Source organism: Saccostrea echinata, unplaced genomic scaffold (assembly GCF_033153115.1).
Source record: "Saccostrea echinata isolate AGI-Se365-2 ecotype Australia unplaced genomic scaffold, CSIRO_AGI_Sech_v1 ptg000022l, whole genome shotgun sequence".
Lineage (NCBI taxonomy): Eukaryota > Metazoa > Mollusca > Bivalvia > Ostreida > Ostreidae > Saccostrea > Saccostrea echinata.
Genome location: NW_026889771.1, coordinates 9080013 through 9102500, shown reverse-complemented (window position 1 = coordinate 9102500; position 22488 = coordinate 9080013). Strand labels below are relative to the sequence as shown.

General features: G+C 33.5%; 3 protein-coding genes across 21 annotated transcripts in view; 2 read left to right on the top strand and 1 right to left on the bottom strand.

The window, feature by feature from the left end:
• LOC133190369 (RNA binding protein fox-1 homolog 2-like) overlaps positions 1-4807 on the top strand; it is a 443535-nt gene extending 438728 nt beyond the window's left edge. For all 14 annotated transcript variants that reach the window (XM_061325971.1, XM_061325959.1, XM_061325958.1 and 11 more), the window contains 5 exons: positions 532-679; positions 1068-1122; positions 1708-1826; positions 2082-2160; positions 2520-4807. In XM_061325971.1, coding sequence (XP_061181955.1) covers positions 532-679; positions 1068-1122; positions 1708-1826; positions 2082-2160; positions 2520-2564 — 446 coding nt within the window. In that variant the 3' untranslated portion in view covers positions 2565-4807. The remainder of the gene's footprint in view (positions 1-531; positions 680-1067; positions 1123-1707; positions 1827-2081; positions 2161-2519) is intronic.
• The window catches only part of LOC133190361 (uncharacterized), a 231401-nt gene that overhangs the window by 141793 nt on the left and 67120 nt on the right, over positions 1-22488 (bottom strand). The window lies entirely within an intron of this gene.
• Positions 11960-18709, top strand: LOC133190357 (eukaryotic translation initiation factor 3 subunit B-like). Of its 2 annotated transcripts, XM_061325935.1 has the most exons (18): positions 11960-12125; positions 13667-13859; positions 14207-14326; positions 14518-14575; positions 14753-14881; positions 15149-15438; positions 15639-15705; positions 15792-15838; positions 15974-16214; positions 16344-16416; positions 16509-16628; positions 16971-17049; positions 17170-17308; positions 17434-17559; positions 17644-17721; positions 17846-17954; positions 18224-18260; positions 18291-18709. In XM_061325935.1, the coding sequence occupies exons 1-18, from the start codon at positions 11981-11983 to the stop codon at positions 18313-18315; spliced, it is 2076 nt and encodes a 691-aa protein (XP_061181919.1). In that variant the 5' UTR covers positions 11960-11980; the 3' UTR covers positions 18316-18709. The 2 variants fall into 2 exon arrangements, with proteins under 2 accessions (XP_061181919.1, XP_061181918.1); XM_061325934.1 differs by having other exon boundaries at positions 18224-18709.

The following is a 22488-nucleotide window of genomic DNA, read 5'->3' as shown; positions in this document are numbered from 1 at the left end:
TGCCATAATATACTAATAAAAAAAGATTTTGTTGCATAGAAATTCCTTCTACCCTTTCACATTAGTGGTGTCCGATTTAAAAAAAAAAAATGTTTTATAAAATGATACATCAATGTTTGCTTTCAAAAACAGTAAATTTGTTTTCTTTGAGTGACATTTTTGTTTCTCAAAATACCTTGTGTAGTCGGAGTTGCAAATTTTTTTTTCCTGCTGTATCTACATAACCAGTGATGTCAGTAGTAAATCAGTTGAGTTCTCCTCTCTGTGGCATCTATGAATGTCAACAATATGTTGCAAAGTGCAGCATTTTTGATTATGTTTGTACTGATGTGGACTTGCCTGGTCTTACTATTAGATGGTTTCTTGCCTAGGTGTTTTTACATCACTCTGCATTCAACAAAAAAAAAGAAGTGTAACATATTTTCTCTTTCCAACACATATATTTTTTTTTTTGCACATGTATGTTTGCATGTATGATTTTTTCACATTTAATGGATGTAATCCCTATACGACCTGAATGCGTTTTTTCAGCGGCAGCTCTAAGAGGTGTGGCACTTACACGGGGCAGGGCCGCAGCAGTGGCTGCTCGCGGTGCTTATAATGCCGCCGCACTAGCAGCCACCGCAGCTTTCCGACATACAGCACCACTGGCAACTGCAGCAACTGCGTTGCCTTTAGCGTATGTATATATATTCTGTCTCTGTTTCATTCATGTGTTAAGAATTGCTCAGTATTTGTTGTCATACCCATCTTGTGCATGTCAGGGGTTGACTTTTATTTAGTATTATCTTCTAGAAATTTTACCATTCTGTAACCATATCTAAAATGGTCTGAAAATGTGTCATGTTTTTCAAGACCAGTCTTGTTTTATTTTAATGGCATTAGTGATACTTATCAGAAGAAGTAAACTTGTGGTACATTTGTATTGTGAATTGAGCAGCATGACATTTTTATTATGCCTTCTGAATCACAGTTTCCACTTGTATTGTTCTTTTAAAAGAAAAAAGACATTAGATTTTAATGACAGAATGGTTTGAAATTGAATTAATTTCCTTGACTTTTAACAGTGGTGTGTATCAGGATCCTTTTCTTGCCACATATGCTGCAGCTGATAGATACCAGGTAACTATGGCAACCATTAACATTTGTTTATTATCACAAGGCTCCAAGAGTTGAGCATCCAAGAAAGGGAGATTGTAATCTGACAAAAACACCAGTGCATCTTGAAATCATCTTCCTACTCATCTCTGATAGCAAAGTCTTGACCTACTGGTTTATGAAATTGCTTTTTCTCTCCGTTATCTGACAGAACCTGAGCAGAGTTATGATCTATGGTCTCAGCTTGATCACAAATCATGACTGCATGTTGTTTGCAGATTGTGTCTGGCGTCTTAAAAGATCAATACTGGAGCACTCCCATGTCCGTCTCTCTATGATTGCTTCAGACTTGGCTTTATTAATACTTGATCTGCCATATTTTCATTATCTGTGTAAATCTGTATCAGTTTCAGTTTCATCATAGTAATTATTTGCTAACTTATTAATCTCTCATTTTTACAAATAATGATTTTTCTGTATGTTTGGTTCCCCTCCCCCTTCTTCTTTTGAATGATTCATGATAAAGATGCATTTCTCAGAAAGTCAGAAAAAAATTTAAAAGCTTTTGCCTGTAAATGTTGTCTAACTGTATATTCCTAATTTCTGCAGTTGGTGACAAGCCAGCCCTATCCAGGAGCGGCTTATGCTCCAGGTGCACGTTACGCAATCCCAGCAGCTGTGGCATCCCCAGGTACTTATGTGGCAGCAGCTGCCGCAGGACAGTTACAGTAAGTGTTTCCAAAAATTTTGCTTAGTACTAAATAAAACAATTTAATAGCTATATTTAATTTTAGATTTATTTTTGAAATTTTATTTATGTAAACAAATGTATTTCTGTATATCACTGAAAAAACAAGAACTTATAGACTGAAATTTTATATGGTTTTATTTTTGTAATCAAGGAAAATAAAATATGCAGAATGAATACATATTTATAAGCTGTGCATTTTTAGAATAAATGAAATATATAATTGACCTTGCAGGCTAGCAGGACGAGAGTACACAACAGCAGCTACTGACCCATTAATTGGTCACAGTATCGGACCTGTAGCAGGATATGGGGTCAGTATACAACTTTCCTTTAGCTTTCCTCTATTTTAGTGTGCTGTTGTACAGAGGCAGATTTCATGTTCAGTGTGTTAATGTGTTTGGATCAAGTTGATTAGAAATCAGATTTTATGGTGTGTTCAAACATTTGCTATAATTCATCATCAAAGAGGAGAAGATTTGAAAACTCATCTAGCATTACAAGATTTTACCATTAGCACAACTTATTCCCAAAGGGAGACAAACTCGATTAGTGACAACACACTGCATAACTACATGCACTGTTGATGTGATTATAACATGAAGTGTTGTTATGCCCATTATTGTTTTGACGTCATATAAATGAGTTTGACACTGTCATTTTATCTTTGTAGGCAACATTGTACAGAGGTGCTTACCAGCGGTTTACACCCTACTGAGATATAAATACATTGACTCAGTCAGCAAGTGACAGGGCGCTATATGAATATCATGTGACCAATTATTCTTCACCTTCCTAGATTCTCTGGCTGTGCTGGACACATTCTTATCCAATAAAAATGGATTACAGGAAAAAGAGACGGGAGAGAGGATTGTGCAATTATATCATCAGTGCTGCGATTGGTGCTCTTCTGATGTGATAACTGATTCTTAGCACTGGTCCTGTCATGATACTGCCATAACGTCAATATTCCAGCTTGTTTCATGTAAAAGCTTCCAATCAATGGCAAGATGCAAAAATTTTAAAATTTCATAAATCTCATTCAATCATCTATTTATTTCAAGTCATCCCTGCACATTATGATTATTTTCTTTGGTCCAATAATCAAAATGAAAGAAAAATTTTCTGTTTTATAACTTCATATTTTTTCAAATACCATCAGTTGCTTGGAAGTTTTTTTTTTCTCTCATAGAATATGTTCATGAATGCCATGCCACAGAATCTTAGGAAAGGTAGTCTGTTAAAATACTCAATCTGGTCAGCTTTATATTGAACAAACATCTAGTCAGATTCACTTTTTACCTCACGGCAAAAGGTTATATACACATGGATGTCAAGTCGTTGTGTCACTGTAAGAACATTGAACTGTCTGTCACAGCACTGTGATTCAAGTTTTCAGTATTAATTGTATATTATTGAAAATAGAGTTTTAAGTAATAACTTTTTTTTAAAAGTCAACATTAACCCTCTCTGTATTTTTTTTTGTTTGAAAATATTAAGCAGCATTCAACTTTTTTTTTTCATCAGATCTTGACAATTGTTTTAGCTGAAAATTTTGAAATCGGAAAAATTGTAAAACTTCATTGGATTTGGCTCTATCACTCTCTTTTTGGAAATTTGGATTTTATTGAAAAAATTTAACAGGCGCTAAAGGCAGTAATATATTCATAAATAATTGAAGGTCTGTGACGCCACAAGATTCGCTGTTTCCCATTGGTGCAGCAAGGTGCTTCTTTTACTAATTGTTCGTGCAATGTTATGTATCTTTATCTTTTATTAATATATTATGATGATATTGGACAGTGCATACTGTTGACATTTTTTCAACACATGAAGCATAGCATTTGATATGAGGGTCTGATGTTTTGTGAAGAGGAGGGATTTTTTTGTGAACAGGAGGGATTTTTTTTTCTGTTGTATTTGGGAGTGGTAGCTGTTCAACAAAAGGAGATGATGCGACTCATTGTTTTTTCATTTTTCAAATTCAGTTTACACTATTTAATGTACTTCCAGTATGCTTCTTCATAGAGCATGGTTGATTGGTGCTAAGGAAGCATGAATGAAGCGTACAAGTGTGTGTGTGTGACTTAGGATCAAAATGATCTATGGGTGAATGTTGTCAAGTAATGGATGTGATTTACCACTGCAAGCTAGTCTCTTAACATTTATTCATGTGTTACTTTTCATAATATACTGTTCAGATTGTTTTATTGCAATGTTACAGAATACTTGCCAAAATGATCTTGCCCTTATGTCTGTTGCAGGTAGAAAAATTTGATTTTTTAAAACAAAAATATTTTATTGTCGTAAGAATCTCTTTGTGAGACCGAGATATTGAATTCTGCCATGTTTTGTTCTTTTTAATTCTTCTGGGCCCATCTCCCCTGTCTTTAGTCTATTTCAGTAGTAGAAGCAGATCTGTAAATTTTTTTTCTCATAACAGATTTGAATTATGCCAAATGATATTTACTGTATTTTTTTGACACAAAATTAGCTGAATTTGTTTTCCACGCAAGAATTATAATTTTAAGTAATCAACTTATAGAATTTTTAATGAATTTGAACTGATCTGTCAAAATACCTCCCATTGAAAATTGAATCTCAGATGTTTCGTGTTTTATGAAATCATTTGATGTCGTGCATCATTTTCTGAGATACGGTATCTTTGTTTCTCAGCCCGGGCATAATGAAGTCAAGATTTTTTTTTCTTCTGTTAAAAAATAACATATTTTGTTACAAATTTGTTTACATATGTTGTAGTAATTTCTTGATTCTACGCATTCTTTTGTACGTGAAGGAAGATTTACACTGTCATGTACAAAATTGATAATCAAAACACATGAAAATCAACATTTGTCAAAACTGTGGAAAAAAATTGTTATTATGTGGACTGTTGATCATTTTTTTAAAATAACAGCAACTCCAAGGTGCAATAAATCTTTATGAATAATAATGAATAAACAGCCTTTTTTTGTCTTGGAATGTATGCATCTTGAGGTGCTATGTTTTAACTCTCTCCCCCTGTAGGCTAGTTGAAAAGTTACCGATTGTATTTATTTCATATTTAATCATTGTCACTTGTGTATCTTGTACATTATGTTGGATTGATGATTAATCTTCTAATATTTGTAGATTGATAGCTTGATATGTATCTTATGCTGTGTACTGGTCATACTTATATGACCTAAATGCTAGTGCTTCCCCATGGCATGTCTGGGGCATGATGGGAAAAAAAACTCTTCAAATTTGAGCATGATGATTATTTATGATGAATAATCTAAGCATGTATTTATTGACAGAATGTGTATGTGTGCTTACCTCCCTCGTTTGATTCCCATTTTCTGGCATGCATTGTATTTTTTAACATCTCTTGCCTATAGACAACAGTGTGTTGACTTCCTATGGACAGACGGAATCCTGAAACAATGTTGGCATGGATACAGACAGGACTGTTCATATTTATTATATATATATATATTATTTGCACTTGGATATTGCACATGTAATCTATACATAAAGAAACACACTTCATTGCTAATGTGATCCCCCTTTTCTTGTATTTATCAAGATTTTTTTTCTGTAGCATTTAGATTGTTCATTATGTTTCATGTATATTGGGAATTAGGAGGTGAATAATGCTAATTACTTTGTAGAGAACTTTCTCCATTTTATATATAAATCGTGTTTGCCTAAAAACTGTCCAAAGGAATGGGCAGTGGACGCAGATGACCGTCTGGCCACGACCAGAGCCACAGTGGATTCTTCTGGGATGACGATTTTCCACTACTTGCTTAACATATTCTGTATCTACACAGTGTTGTATTGTATTAATGATTTAGAATAATTGCTTCTTTTGTGCACAGTCCATTTTTGTCTTATATGTAAAATAACCTCTTTGCACTTTGAACAGTTTATGTGTCAAGATTAACCTAGGTGTGAGAATGAGTTTGTTTTTTTTTTCTTTCTTTGAGGCAATAAACTGTTTGTAAGTGTTTCTAGTATTTCACTGCAGTCTTTAATGCTATTGCATGGATTTCTGGCATTATCATTCAGTAGTAACAATACTATTTATAGTCCAGTGTACTTCCTATAAATATTGAAGCATGCATAATAATAGAGTTTCTCCTGATCCATCCTTTTGTCATTGCTGTCCAGTATTTATTGCTGCTCTTTTCAAGTGTTGGCTCTCTTTCATATCGCTTCATCTGCTCTCATTGGCTACAAATTATTTCCAAAGCAGTTCCCCTGTGTGCGCTACCATATATAATTGGGGCTGCATTGATTCAACCAAAAATAGTTTTTAAAACATATATCCAGAGTCTATGTTAAATTTAAATTTAAAAATTTAAATGGGTAACAATGTTTCCTTTCGGGTAGAAGCATTTTTGTCTTAAAATTATTTTTAGCTTTTTTTAGGGGAGTTCTTGCCATTAAATTTTTTAAAAGCATTTCAAGGGAAAAGTTAAACAAGGGATTGAAAGAGAGCTAACAATACATTTTCCTTATCCTGTGCATGGGGAAAGTGTAAAGAGTTGGACAAGGGCATGACATACTGCATGGTATCATGATGCATTTTGAGAATTTTTTGGTGATGGATGTGTTCATGCAAATAGCTAACTGAATTCAACAGGACTTTGTTCTAGGTCATCTTAACCAACAGTATTCAGACATTGCAGGATTTAGTATGATGCAGTCAGAAGAACAAATGTTAATGATGTAATATTAGAAAAATTGCACTGACATTTTAAAAAAGATATTGAGAGAGCACATAATTTGCCATTGGATTACATAAAATTGCATCAGAGTAAGAACCCAATTGTAGATCCCCCATTAATCCAATTTTACTTTTGTGTTTTTCTTTTCCTGGTAAAATGCTCTAGATAGACACAAGAGGAAAATATTCATTTATTTATTTTCTAAATTTCTAAGCATCGTAATATAAGATATGCGGATATACTTCATCTTGATATGTCTGAATATTGTGAAACTGATAGTGTAGATAAACTGCCTGACTATTGATAAGAAAGAGTGACTGAAGTTTATGATGATCATGAATATCTACAAAAGCACCAAGTTGCATTAAAAATAATGACACAAAAAGATGAAAACGGAGCTACAAAGCTTGAATTTATTGATAGGGATTAGGGAGTGTTGTACAGAGGAAGAAGGGAAATGAGGTTCTATTTCTGACCAGATGTTAACCCATAATTCTAATCTTGAAAGAAGTGTTTATGGGAAATCAATTTATTAGGGTTTATGTGAATATAAAAATGGCATAAAACAGTAAGCATTAATTTTGAAAAGGAAAAATGTTCGCTAACAAGATAGTATTTCGTTCATCTTAAAATTCGTTTTGCAACAAAATTACATAAATATAACTTCAAGGACGCAGTTAAACTAGGTGGGACAGAATTGCGAAATATTTTGCTAAATGCGCCAACTGATCAGTATCTAAGCACGTTTTCTTGGTAGACTAAGCCATTTGAACAGATTTTAAGGTTCTCTTGCTGTATCTCAGACAGGGAATCAATGAACAGTTCACTTATCCGTCTTGACATTTGAGCTCTTGGTGCTTTTGTTGAAATTCGAGGTTAACAGTTCTGTTCAAGTTTGAACATCCCCCCCCCCCCAAAAAAAAAAAAAATAAAAATCGTTAATTTAATTTTAATTGCCCAGACCAACTTCATATTATTGATTTGTCCGTAAATATGTACCGTAATATTTCGAGTGCAGTTTTGCAGTTTACGATGTTGGATTCTACAGTGCCTGGGATGCAAAGTGTCGCGAGACGCTTGTATTTAGTCTTCGTCTTGAACACACTATATACAACTCATGTTGTAAAAGAATGATAAATTGTTACTTTCGATAAAGTATTCTAAGGAAACATCAGTTTTAAAACGTGCGTGATTAATGATGCTGTGCAGTTGAGAACTTTGCTTTCTCCATTTAAATTTAGTTTTAGATCTAATAATTTGACCAAACTTTCAGTTGTAATTTACATTTCAAAACTGCTACTTTAAGGTAGAATCGTTGCTAAAGAAGACCATACATTTTCATGACGCTTTAATCTTGATTCGAAAAGTGGAATTCTTTAATTTACAATTGAACTTGCATAAGTATAATACAAATGAAGGAAAAAACTTGTATAGTATACGGTATTTTATCGCTGTGTTTTTAGAATAAGTTTACAACATTGTGGATAACCATTGCCAAATTGTTGGAAGATCTTGATATATCGGTTAACATCAATCAACATTTTCTGTAAAAAAAAAAAAATAAAATCATCCCATTATATGTATACTACGATCTTATTCTAAAACTTGGCGTGTACTTGTCTAAAACAGGGTGTTGCCATTTTAGTTTCCGCCGATGATATTTTCATAAGTCATTCAGTCTTTACATTAGAATTTTATAATATCATGACTCCATGACGAAAGAAGTCCCTTATTATAGGTTTTGAGACCAAAGGTCAATGTCAGAAATTCACATATGCATGCTTTAAAATGGTTTCCAGATAATAACAAGTTCTCTTTAAAGAATTGGGATGAAATTTATCATCACTCCCTATGATTTACAGAAGACGCCGATTTTGAGGTCAAAAGGTTGCAAACCAATGTCAGAAATTAGATAAAGTAGTTCTATTTGACCATTTGTAATGCAATATGATGATGCCTCTCTTATACTTACGAAAGATCTTATTGATCTTGAGGTCAAATGGTGCTTCGATCAGAATGGACGAACTACCAACACATTTAAAATTTATCTCTCATTTAGAAAATATTAATGGTAATTAACATCCCAATATGATACATCCGTGCAAGACTAGTTGAGGTAGAATTTGATAAATACTTGGAAATGGAGTTCCTCTAACATCACCTACCTTTTAGTATGTACTAAAGCTTTAAGAAGAACACGTTTTTTTAAAAGCTCTTGTGGAGTCCTCGGATAGAATATTTTTACATTTCCAAATATTTTTCCTTAAGATTATTTGCAAATTAGAAAAAGTTCATGTTCTTATGAACTATCGTGGGATGAGTAAGAATATTATGAACTATCGTGGGATGAGTAAGAATATTTCCATTGTGACGTGACTGAAGTAAAAAAAAAATAATACAAACCTTTTTTTTTTCAAAAATGAACTATGAATGACAAAAATATGTGGCAAGTCAGCAGAAAAATAATGTAAATATAAGACATGAGAATTCAAGAGGTACATTGACTACAACGCTTCACGCCTGCATATTTATCATGAAGCGCTAACGCGCTTCATGAAATATGCCGACGTGAAGCGTCGCAGTTCATGTACTCATGAATTCTCAAAAATTAAATTCATCTCTTAAATATAACTTCGAAACCTTATTGTACATGCATTGTCAATCGGAATGCAAAAATTATATGTTTTCTGCTGTCGCATAGAGTGGAGTTCCAATAACAAGTTTTAAAAATAATTAAACCACACTTTTCTATGTCTCTAGTGCCTATGTGACAAGAACCATCATATACTGACTTGCAAAAATGAATTCTCTGTTAAGTCCTTTCTTAAATATTTCATTTGTCAAATAAAATGTATAGATTTAAATTGAACAAATTCTAAATTTGGTAGAGGACAGTTACCTATAAATATTAATGATCGACGAGAAGAGATGATAAGAATAAAGTGTTATGAAGGGACAGATAATGAGCGAATAATTATTAACAGTGTCCACATTAGAAACTGATGGTATAATTAAATAAGTAAGAAAGAAAGCAAAACATTAGGGGAAGGGGGCAAATAAACTGAAAAATGCAAATGGAGAAGTCCTAGTCCAGTGCAAATCCCCTGTAGGCGGATGGAGTTTAGAATACGTCTCTATATTAGTGCAAGGGTAGGGACGTTGCACTATGATAATTATGTTCAAAAAGTTTAATACGCTTAAACAAGTACTCAAGAAATGACATTCAACATTTGCAGAAGCTTGCTGGTTATGAAATTTAGTAGTTTTTTCTTCCAGTTTGCAGCGAAAAGAACAAAGCTGGTCCTACAAACTGCACCTTCACGTCAGGAGTCCTGAGTCAACATGTTGCCGTTTGACAAAAGGCAAAGTGTTGAATAAAGACTCTGATGTACAAACTGACGAGTTTCTCTTTTGGAGAAATTAAAAAAAAATCATCATACAGTTTTCTTTAGCATTCCAAACGGATGTCAATATTATTAACAAAAAGAGACATCCCTCCTTATTTTTCTTCATAACAAAACGGTACGTACAGGCGCCCCTTTCACCGACACAGGTGCATGATGCCGGGACCTCCCCCCGCACCCACCAACGCTCCGTACCTACCGGTAATCAAACTTTAATTAGGTTGAAGCACCTAAGTTAACAAATTACAAGCTGGAAGAGCATGCCGATTGGATTATTACGATTCGGGAGAAGGCAACGCAATAAATTTTGGTTTAAAATATACATTGTTTTCTTAAAAATGCAAGCTAGATTAGTATTAAAATATTATAATAACCCCCCCCCCCCGATAAAATTTCCGAATATTATTTTGCATTCCAGTAGATAGTGAAATCCATCTCCAATGAATTTGATTATAATTGCATAAATAACACACCCTTTCATACCTCAAATATCACTGCGCATTGAGATATGTGGAATATCATGGTGTGTAATTTCTTTTAAAGAACCTCTGTGCTCAGTTAAGTGTTTTTTGGACTTTAAGAATACAACATCGTATGCAGGTGAAAACTGAGTTGACCCATTTTATTTTCAACATAGGGTATACCGTCCCCCCCCCCCCCCCCAAGAAATGGTCCCAGATAATAAAGTAAGAATGAACACATATCACTTAAAATTGTAATACTGTCTTAAATGTCCTTGTTTCAGGTATCTTGTCAATTTATTTTTTCTGCCTCCCCCTCCCCTTTCTATTTATTAACGATACTACTTGCCTGTATCCAGTTAGAGTGATCTGCCCTTTGATTAAAAATCTATAATAGAGTTTGAAATCAATTCAAGTATTCATATCAATATATCAATCAATATCAATATATTTGACCAAAATATAAAGTAATTCAGTACTTTACTTGTAAGTGTTTTCTCATTCAAGTAAGCAACGGTGATTTGTGTTCATTAATACACTCATTTTTCCTGGGTGAGAATCACGAGTACTTGGTGTTTTAAACATTTTCTTTTTAAATTAAAAAATCAATACCTTAACAATAATTATAGTATGAATTTCATTTAATTAAAAAAAAACATGTTCAAAACATCAAGAACCTCTAGGCAGAATGGTAGGTACCAAACATTGAAAATAACTTCAGGATAGATGATACAAACAAACAAAAATGAATGCCTAGATTGATATATATTTTTCGACCTATTTTGGTTGTAATTGATGCAAATATCAAATTTATAAAATATTAAGAAATTATAAACTTTCCATATGATGTTCAAAGTTCTACCTTTCTATCATCCTTATAAATCTATACAACTTTTTATCACTGTATAGGACATAATTGTGAAACCTTGAATAAAAATTTAAAATGCATGCAGTTAAGCTTATTCACTTTAAATATATAAACAACACTTTAGTGGTTATTATCATGAATTTGGGGGTTGGGTTATCATCTATCCTTAATATTTTTACCATATACTTTTTACAAAGTCCAAAATTGTATCTTGGATATCAGTAGAGGGTCTTTATGTCGATATCTTCGAACTGCATTTCAGTCTTTTGTCACATTGCAATAAATATATTTTATATTGATTCAACATAGTTCAGGTACATGTCAAGATCATATACATATAATTATCGTGATTATAGCCAGGCCTATAATAACGGAAGAGGAAAACCTTAGCCACTGGGTAAGGAGTGTTAATAAACTTGGCAAGATATCTTCGGCCACTGTCCTTTTCTTCACAGCGATGCACTTGATTCTGAAAGAATGTTCATACACTTGTATGTGTGTATTTACAGGGAGGGATGTAGAAGGTTTCATGTTAAAGATACGTGGATTTTGTTAATATATACCCCCCGCCCCCCGCCCCCCCCCCCCCAAAAAAAAGATAACAAACCCTGAAAATTTGTAGTACGAGGTAATATTATTTTCGCGCATGCCTAGTTAATACCGGCAAAGTGCACGAGGATTTCAAGATGGCGGCTGACAGGGGCTCGGAACACGAGCAGAGAAGGCAAAGAAAATCAGAATCCCAGTCGCAAGGGAGTGTAAACGGCGACGAGATGGAGGAACCAGACTTTAGTGACCCAGAGGGCTACGTTGATGACATTTCAGACGAAGGTTCAAATGAGTTTGCTACATATTGTTTATCAATATGGGCCGTTGTACCATGTATTGTCTGCAAACACGTGTAATGAGAAAAAAGATCAAATCATTTGTACAGATTAAGGCATTTGAACGTGATTAATAGCGTGAAAACTGATGGATACATGTTAATACAATAAGAAGGAGAAATTTTACAGGAGCTTGTTTTTTTCTAAGCTAAACCCAATTAACCCATAGAATATAGGGCCTACTCTTTTGTTGACGTGAAGCAACCAATAAGGATGTCCACTTTAAACACGATATTTTTGGTATTGTGTTTCTGTCTCGTGGAATGGATAGAGTGCATAGGGAATACCTGAAATGAAAGCCCAAATGACATTTTTAGAAAAGTTAAAATATGTTAAACTGCTAAAATACACCACAAAAAAGTACCGTCCAAACACTGTAGCTATTTTCTCCCTCGTTTTTTTTCTTTTTTGGACGAAAACTAAATCAACAAACAAATGTGTTAGGTGCATTCCTTAGAAGATCACGTTTATATAATCATCTTTCCCAATGCAGTACCTACATTGTAACAACACCATTATTATTTACAACAACAACAATAAAAACATATGTATATATATAGTTATATATACATGTACATACAAATGTGTTACATAGTTTTTAGGGTGGAATGGGAAGGAATGATTGTATGTCCTGATAATTTTGTGACAAAGGTACAATGACCAAACTTACACCTGGAAAGCGCCAAATTATCCATGCACAAAATAATTATAAAGAATAGATCGTACATTTCCGTAATTCTGAACTCTTAAAAATGTAATAAAATTAATTTCTTTTAATTGTGAGCAGAAGAAGGTTACACCGATGATTGTTCTTCAACACATTGCATTATCTTTTACTTAATTCTCAAATCGCATTTTTTTTTTTTTGGAAGATATTACAACAGGAATTTGAAACCTGTTTCCAATTTTTTGGAACCAAATTAAGCTAAAGTTTTGTGTACAGATAGGTTCACTCAATTTCAGCAAGTGACTGAAAGTAACAAGGAAAAAAAAAAACACGAGAAAACATTAATGTGAAATTGCAAGTCAAACTTGTTAGGGAATGAAAGAGGCAAAGTTGGGTAATGAGAAAGTGTATGGACCAAGGGCAAAAAAAGGGGGGGGGTATTCTCATGCTTGCATCTTTCTTTTGTGGTCTCTCTGCTTTTTTTTATCCTTGCTCCTCCAAATTTTATTTGCTGTCTTTTTTGTCTGACATTGTTATTTTTGTAGTTTTACTCGGTACTCTACTGTGTTTTTTATCCATCACATAATAAGAGAGAGGAAGAAAGAATGGACCCATCAGTACACCAAACTTCAATTAATTTTTATTTAAAAAGTTGCTTTAAATTTGTAAAACTTTATTGTAACTTGTATGTAAAGTAAAATGGGCCATGATTGGTAAAATCTGAAATGATCTAAAATGTCTTTCTAATTTGTTTGGATTTTTTGGATAGTTATGTATAACTAAGGTTTGAATGATATTTACAATTGTATTTTTATATTCAGAGTTGCTTGGAGACCTACTGAAGAACAAACCTAAAGAATCTGATGGCATTGACAACATCATTGTGGTTGATAATGTTCCTCAAGTTGGACCAGACAGGCAGGAGAAACTCAAAAATGTCATCAGAAGGATCTTTGAAAAATTTGGCAAAATCAACAGGGAATACTTTCCATCTGCTGGTGAAAAAACGAAAGGGTATTTTGTTTGTTTTGTTTGCTTTTGAAATTGATTTATCCAAATGTAGGATGTTTTGTAAATTAGTGATTTGCTAATCACTAACAGTATGTAACATACCGTTGCATACGACCACTTCAGAAAATGGTAAGAGATAAACAATATGTTAATAACCGATGAAAAGAATTTTTTAAATGTGTAAGGAATTGTTATTTTGAGTACTTAGATAATATTTTGAGTACTTATCTAATACAAGCCCCAATACTAAACAAGAAAAAAAAACTATTACTTCAGTTCAAGAAAGAGAAAAGTGAAAGCATAATTTACACCATTTGCATGTCTTTCATTTTAAAATATTTGTTTTATAGATTTGTATTTTTGGAGTACACATCACCCCATCATGCCATGGAAGCTGTGAAAATGGCCAATGGATACAAGCTGGACAAGCAACATACACTACAAGTCAACCTCTTCTCCGACTTTGACAAGTAAAAAAAAATATGACAGTCTAGAAATAATTTTTGATAACCATTGTTATTGCTGCTTTACTGTGCCAGTTGGCTTATATATATATATATATATATATATATATATATATATATATATATATATATATATATATATATATATATATATATATATATATATATATATATATATATATATTAACTTCATTCAGGTTTGAGAAGATTCCTGAACAGTGGGAGGCACCAAAGCCCAAAGCTTATCATGACGTTGTAAGTCTGTATTGAATTTCAGAAAAAAGTTTGAGCTGTATTTCAGAATAATTGTTGATTGAATCAAACCTCGCTTATTTTGATTGGACTTGTTCAATAAAAAATATAATGAAAAGTCTAAGGGAAGTGTGTGATTTCCATTTTTACCTTGACTTTATCACTTGTATTTATTTACAGGGTAACTTACGTTACTTTCTGCAAGATCCCGATTGTTTCGATCAGTTTAGTGTTATTTATGACGGAGGAGAGAGAACAGCTATATTTAGAAACACTACCAGGGAACCTGTTCTGGTTGAAGAAAGAGCAGTATGTCTTTCATTTTGATTAAAGCTGGTTGCTAAACTTTGTACATTAAACTTGTCAAAGACATTAAGCTTGGAAAAAAAAGAAAATATGTGCTTGTTTTATGCTAATTCACTCATCTATACACACCTAAATTACTAGCATAGTTTTTGTGAAACAAACGATCCAGTATAAGAAACTAAAACGACAAGATATCGATCATCCTGTACAATATTTAAAACTAATCAATTAGGAGAATTTTGAACATTTTAAAATTTGCTTAATTTGTAGAGATGGACAGAGACATATATTCGCTGGTCACCTCAAGGTACCTATCTGGCCACATTTCATGCTAAGGGTATAGCCTTGTGGGGAGGGGAGAAGTTTGAACAGATCATGAGGTTTAGCCACCCTGGGGTCCAGCTGATTGACTTCTCCCCATGTGAACGCTACATGGTGACCTTCAGTCCAATTCTGTCCAGTCAGGAGGACCAGCAACAGATCATTATTTGGGACATTAGGACAGGAATGAAGAAGAGAGGATTTCATTGCGAGACACAGTCCACCTGGCCAATACTCAAGTCAGTACTTGTCTATGCAGCTTATCAGTCATTCATTTGCTAAAGATTTACAAATACACTGTATATATTACTGAGAAACTCTTGAGGTCTTAATTTCACCAACAAAAAAACAGTGAAGAAATGTTACTCTAGAGATTATCAAAAATGTAATTTATGAATTAGATGACTTTTATATTAATATTTTGTTGAATGTCATTCAGGTGGAATCATGATGGTACATATTTTGGGAGGATTACCCCAGATACTCTCAGTGTGTATGAAACACCTGTAAGTTTATTTTTACTAGATAATTCTGACAGAAACAGACCATACAGCTAGAATCTTAAATAAATTGTATGCCACGTTTTTTTCAGTCAATGGGATTGCTAGAAAAGAAGAGTTTGAAAATTACTGGACTTAGGTAAGCTAAAACATCCATAATCAAAAAGATATTTATAATGAGAACCATGATATGTAGTAAATATGGATATATTTACATTTTCACTAAAATTAAATGTTTTCCAAGACAAGCCTGATGATTTCCTCTCTTTTTCAGGGACTTTACCTGGTCCCCCTCTGACAATATAATCGCCTACTGGGTTCCCGAGCAGCAGAATGTGCCAGCCAGAGTAACGCTGATCCAGATGCCAAGCCGCCAGGAACTCTGTATCAAAAACCTTTTTAATGTTGCCGACTGTAAAATGCATTGGCAGAAGAATGGAGACTACCTGTGTGTCAAGGTCGACCGTTACTCCAAGGCCAAGAAGATTGAAGAGAAAGACCAGTTCAAGTACAGTGTGAGTATCTTTGAAGAAGTTCAGATAATTTAACAATAGTACAAAAAAGGAATTTTTGTGAACAGTCAACAAATTTCCTAATCGTTATTTAGTAATGCTGTATTCTCATGGTGTGAATTATAATTGCAGGGATTGTATTACAATTTTGAGCTGTTTAGAATTCGAGAAAAACAGATTCCAGTAGATAAAGTGGAAGTCAAAGGTAAGTATGTTAAAACATGGTGATTTTTATTTTTGAACTCTTTATTTGATATAAAGTGTGATTAAAACCCAAATTGATCATCTCTTTGATAGAAAATGTGATTGCATTTGCTTGGGAACCTATTGGAAGTCGTTTTGCATTTATACATGGTGAATCTCCTAGGATTTCTGTTTCCTTCTACCAGATAAGGCCAGGAAAAGTAGAAATAATCAGTAAGTGGAAGACCTCTGATCTGATTATGTTTAAATCCATTTACATGCCCCATTAAAGATGGTTGATACAAACAAAAAATGAATGCACAGATTGGTGTACATTTTTTGAACCTATTTTGATCGTAAATGATGCTGATATTAATTCACTAAAATATTAAGAAATTTTTAACTTTCTATGAATTTTAAAATCCTACCTTCTCGTCATCACCCTTAATCTATGCAGCTTTTTATCACTTTATAGGACATTGTGAAAATCAAGAAATAAAATGTATGTGGCTAAACGTATTAATCTTACTTACGTAAAAATGACTTAGTTTGTTATTTACATATATTTTTTTGCAGAAACTCTGGAAAGAAGGCAAGCAAACCACTTGTTCTGGAGTCCAACGGGTCAATTTATTGTTCTAGCAGGATTGCGCAAGTAAGTTTGGAAAGATTTAATTTAAAATGTAAAGAGAAAAACCTACCACTGAAGCAACTTAAGTAACTAGAATGGTCCAAAGAAGATTGAGATTCTAATGCCCCATCATTTTGTTTGTAGTATGAATGGCGTATTGGAGTTTGTGGATGCATCTGATGTAACTGTGATGGCTCAGACAGAGCATTTTATGGCGACTGATGTGGAGTGGGATCCAACTGGGAGATATGTGGTGTCTGCCGTCAGCTGGTGGGGACACAAAGTAAGTTTATCAGCCTAATATCAGAGAAGGAGGAAGGATGTACATTTCGTGATGAAAATGATGTGTTGGGAAGTCCTGTCTAATAAATTAATTTCTTTTTAAACTAAATTTCTCTCTCTGTTCAGGTGGACAATGCCTACTGGATCTGGTCTTTCCAAGGGCGTCTTCTGCAGAAGATCCAGCTAGAGAGGTTCTGTCAGTTACTCTGGCGACCACGCCCTCCCAGCCTGCTGTCTGTCGAACAGATCCGAGTAAGTTATAACTGATAGCTTGTCTATGGAACAGATTCCAGTAAGCTTTAACTTTGATACTCACACAATTGTTTTTCTTTTAAGGCCATTAAAAAGAATATGAAGAAATACACCGAGCAGTTTGAAGTCATGGACAGGCTAAGGCAGTCCAATGTTTCTACTGTAAGTTCCTGCTTCTTCCATTAAGTTTTTCTCGATTGTTTCCATGCAAGTCATCCATTCATTATTAAGTATTACTGTAAAAAACGTTTCATTATTACTTTTAATGTGTTAAAATATTATGCAGGAAATTCTTGAGAAGAGAAGTGAATTGATGAACGAATATAAACATTTCCGAGAGCAAGCAGTGGCGGAATGGGAGAGGATGAAATACAGGAGACTGGAGCTTAGAGGAGGTTAGGGATAGGCCTAGTGATCTTAGTCCTCCCCCCAAAAAATAAAAATTAATTTAAATAGTTAGATTGAAATTCAAAATATTTTTTTTGACCAACAGTGAAATTTCAAATATTTCAATACAGGTATGATAGAAGCTTGATGTAAATTATTTTGGTAGAAAAAAGCAAGCATTAAATGTGAGAAGTAAATGTAAAAAAAAACAAAAAAACAAAAAAACAAAAAAAATAAATGTTAAAGTGTGGTAAATAATTGAGGATCTGTATGACAGGGGTGGACACAGACACGCTGGAGGATGAGGAGAATGACGAGGAAATCGTTGAGTTCTTACTGAAAGTTGAAGAAATCGTGGTGGAGGAGTAAAAACCAATCAGATTGTCGATCTTTTACCACTGTCAGCCAATCAGAAGTCATCTTGAGAATTTGGATAGCGCCATATTATTATCTGATTTATATATAATTGTCAAGAAACTGACACTGATAGTAAGAATTATCACTCGCTGTTTGTTATGATGGCGAGTTTTATGTGTATATATTTTTATGATCACCAAGTGCTGCCTGTATACATGCTTTGTTTATTATGTTTAGTAGTTTTTGTTCCGCTATCTATTTTATTTGGACACTTTTCTGGGTATTTTCCTATTCCTTATCGGTTACGTTTAGACTCTGTAGTATTTATTCCAATTTATGCTGGTTTTGTACATCATACTTTGATCTGTCCAGTGTTTATCTCAATAAAGCATGGCTTACATTTGAATTTCTGTTTTATAGTTGTGTAGTTCATTTGGAGAAAACCATACACAGAGTCATGTTACGTGTAATAGTGATCTACTTTTTAAAAAAAAATGATGAGGTAATTTGTAAAATTAATGTACAAGAATCCTCATCCAGACCCTCCACTAATGTACTTCCAACATCAAATGATGAATTACAAAAAAATCAAATCATCATCAGTACTGCAACTGAAGCTGGTGTTTTGGAATCTATAATAGAGATTTGTTGAGAACAACAGGGCTTGATTAATGAATGATATTTAATCAGCTGTTTAAATGAAAACCTTATGGTGATTGGATTAAATATTCTTTTAGATTATTTGTACCATGTATAGGCTAAAGCAGCCGTGACTGAGACCCAATGAGGGGAGCCAACATTTTACATAACAGAACTATGATAGGCATTTTAAGAAAAGTTTAGAAAAACGAGACTGCAGTTAAGTCATTTTAATTTGCAGGCACTCTGTATTGTGTCATTTCAAATATATTCAATTCTCTCCCATCCCTTCAGCGGCCAGTCAAGAGTATGACCTACAACTAAGGGTTCCCGGGGGGGGGGGGGGGGGGGGGGGTATCAATAGTATTGACCCCTAAATATATGTAATGTAAAAAGAATGAAAAAGTTGTGCATTTTTTCCAACTAGCGTAGCATTTATAACCCACAGGGTTAGTCATGTTACTGACCACTATACCGGTAGAATAAAAAGGATATATAGTGATCAAGCATACTATATTTCCAGCCCTGTGCTGTGAATTTTCACAAACTGGACATCTAACCATATTTTATGGATGATGGTTAAAGACTTGTGCAAAATTCACTATAGAACAGAACAGAACATTTATTTTCTAATTTAGAGCCCATAACAGACAAGTATGAAATTATTACAATAATAAAGAAAAGATATGCCAATGGATAGTATAACAATTTGTAAATGACATTGCTCATTTCAACAATAATATTGTACTATTTCAGTTAAAGGGAATATTATATATAAAACTGTATGGCTACTACAACATATCATTTATGAATTTGCCCACAGAATTAAGAGTTTCTTTGTCTTCAGTATTGAGTAACCAAAAAAGTTTTTGTTCATCATCTAATGCCGAGAAATTTGGAAATTTACTTTTAATTGATTGAAAAATTTCTTTTCTTTGATGATCATATTTTTTACATGTTATTAGAAAATGAGTTTCATCATCTACACTGTTAAAGTTACATCTATTGCATAATCGATCTTCTCGAGGGATGTTGGTAAATCTTCCCACTTCAATTTGCAATCTGTGACAAGAAATTCTTAATTTACATAGAGATTTTCTGTGATGAAAATTTTTAACTACTGATAAATGATTCTCACAACCCCAATTTTGTTTGAGTTTTACATATGTGCTTAATTTACCATCAGTATAACTTTGTTGACTTGTATACCAATTTTTTACATAATAATCTAATATGGTTTTATGACAGATTGACTTAAATTTATGCTTCCCATAACAAATTACTTCATCTTTGATATTCAGTATATTTCTTAATTTCTGTACAAATGCAAACCATGAGTTCTTTCCATGTACAAAAAGATTTTTACTACATTCATATGCATCTTTAAGTAAAGGAAATTCTGTGGACAAATTTTCAAATCTATACCAACTTTTGATTAATAATTTGACAGTATCATAATGCAGGGGGAACCTTCCCAATTCAGACAATACTGCAAAATTTGTACTTTTCTTATGAACACCAAGAATATATTTACAGAATTTAAGGTGTATTCTTTCACAAAGTAGATTTCTGAAACAGTCTTCAACTTCTAACTTTTGGCATTTTAGGAATCTTTTAGTATTGATATTACTTGCACCCCACACCTCTGCATTATACTAAAGAATTGGTTTAATAGTAGAGTCAAATACATGTATACTCGTTTTAATCCCAGGATTCAAATTAATAAAATCATTTCTCAATTTATAATATGCTTTTAACGCCTTTTTATAAAGCTCTGATCTTGCTACATGAAAACTTCCAGATGCAGTTAGGTGAACTCCAAGATATTTGTACCTAGATACACAGTCTATTATTTTGAAACATTAGTTTTTGCGTGAAATTACGACCAGCTTTATCAAAGATCATGACTTTAGTTTTTTGAATGTTTACCTTTAAACACCAATCAGAGCAATACTTTTCAAGTTTAGAAAGTCTTGCTTGTATACCTTTAGCTGATGATGATAAAATAACAATGTCATCTGCATACATTAAACAGTTAACAGTTTTTGTCTGAAGTGATACTTCATCAATACATGAATCTAAATATGATGGAAAATCATTTATAAATATTTTAAATAAAGAAGGGCTCAAGTTATCCCCTTGACGGACACCTATAGCTATTGGAAATGGATCCGAGAAGAACCTTCCAATTTTCACACATGCCTGACTATTCTTATATATATTACTTATAATATAAAATTTAGATCCAACATTCATGTGAAGTAATTTGAGCTTTAATCCTGTGTGGATAACGCTGTCAAAAGCTTTATGAAAGTCAATAAAACAAGCATATAGTCTTCCTTCTTTTAAGCTACAGTATTTATCAATTAAACACCTTAGCACAAATAGATGATCAGATGTTCTTGCATCTTTGGTAAAACCCATTTGAGATTGGTGAATTAGATTGTGTTCTTCAAGAAATTTATCTAATCTAGAGTTCAGAATGCTGTTGAATAACTTGCCAAGTGTGCTGGTAATTGTAATACCCCTATAATTTGCAGGGTTGTTTGGATCCCCAGACTTAAAAATTGGACTTATGTACCCGTTACTCCAAGTTTGAGGATAAATACCATATGTGAAACAACTATTAAAGAGCTTATGTATACAGGAGAGTAAATAGGACTGACTATGTTATTATATAGGAATTATATAGGAATGACTATATGTGTAGGCATTTTTTTCTTTTCACAATATTATTTTCTATAAGGAGTTTGAACTTTCGTGACCAAATTCTGGTTTATTTTGGGTTTCAGGGGGTTTACTTGAGGGTATTTCAACATTAACTTGATTTTCCTTTAAAGAATATGGATTCCACGTCCATTGATCATGAAAAAGAGGTTACTGAACACATGTAAATGAAAGTTTTATTCGGTACCTACGTGTATTTTGCACGTCTTTTTAGTGTTAGATGAGCACAAATTTCTGTTTCAGCAGAACTGTTTGCACGTGGACCTTAAAACATTTTTACAATCGGTACGCATATTGTTTTTATATAAGCAAAGATTTTTTTTTATGATCATTGTTGCCTCATACGACAACTAAATTCCGCTTCGGAGTTGAAACCCTCTATCATGCCTACGATAGTACATAACCGAAACCCAACATGTGTCCTTTTACACGGTAAGATGAAAATATCGAGTTCCAGCATGGGTACAAGCCATTCTGTAAAAAAGTATCGATGAACAGAAATCACTGTTGCCTACAATTGGAAAACACATTCAAATAATCAGCTGATAAAGTCTTCGTCTTTAAATAAGTCGAATATGGTGTTAAGAATTCTTTAATTAACACGGCCGTAGGAACCGGGGGGGGAGGGGGCGTGCGCCCCCCCCCCCCCAATAATTTTGCCGATATATAGAATACTATAGAAAACATAGCTGCTATATGCTTGTGCCCCCTCAATAATAATGTCTGATGACCCCCCCCTTTTTTTTTTTGCTTGTCAAGGAATTTTGTTAGTTCATAGTGCCCCCCTCCCCCCCCCCCCCCCAACTGAAAATGTATGGT

Coding starts and splice junctions, on each gene's coding strand:
- LOC133190357 (XM_061325934.1), top strand. CDS start 11,981: ATGGCGGCTGACAGGGGCTCGGAACACGAGCAGAGAAGGCAAAGAAAA. Junction 12,126..13,666: donor TGATGACATTTCAGACGAAG/GTTCAAATGAGT, acceptor TTTTATATTCAG/AGTTGCTTGGAGACCTACTG. Junction 15,439..15,638: donor TCCACCTGGCCAATACTCAA/GTCAGTACTTGT, acceptor AATGTCATTCAG/GTGGAATCATGATGGTACAT.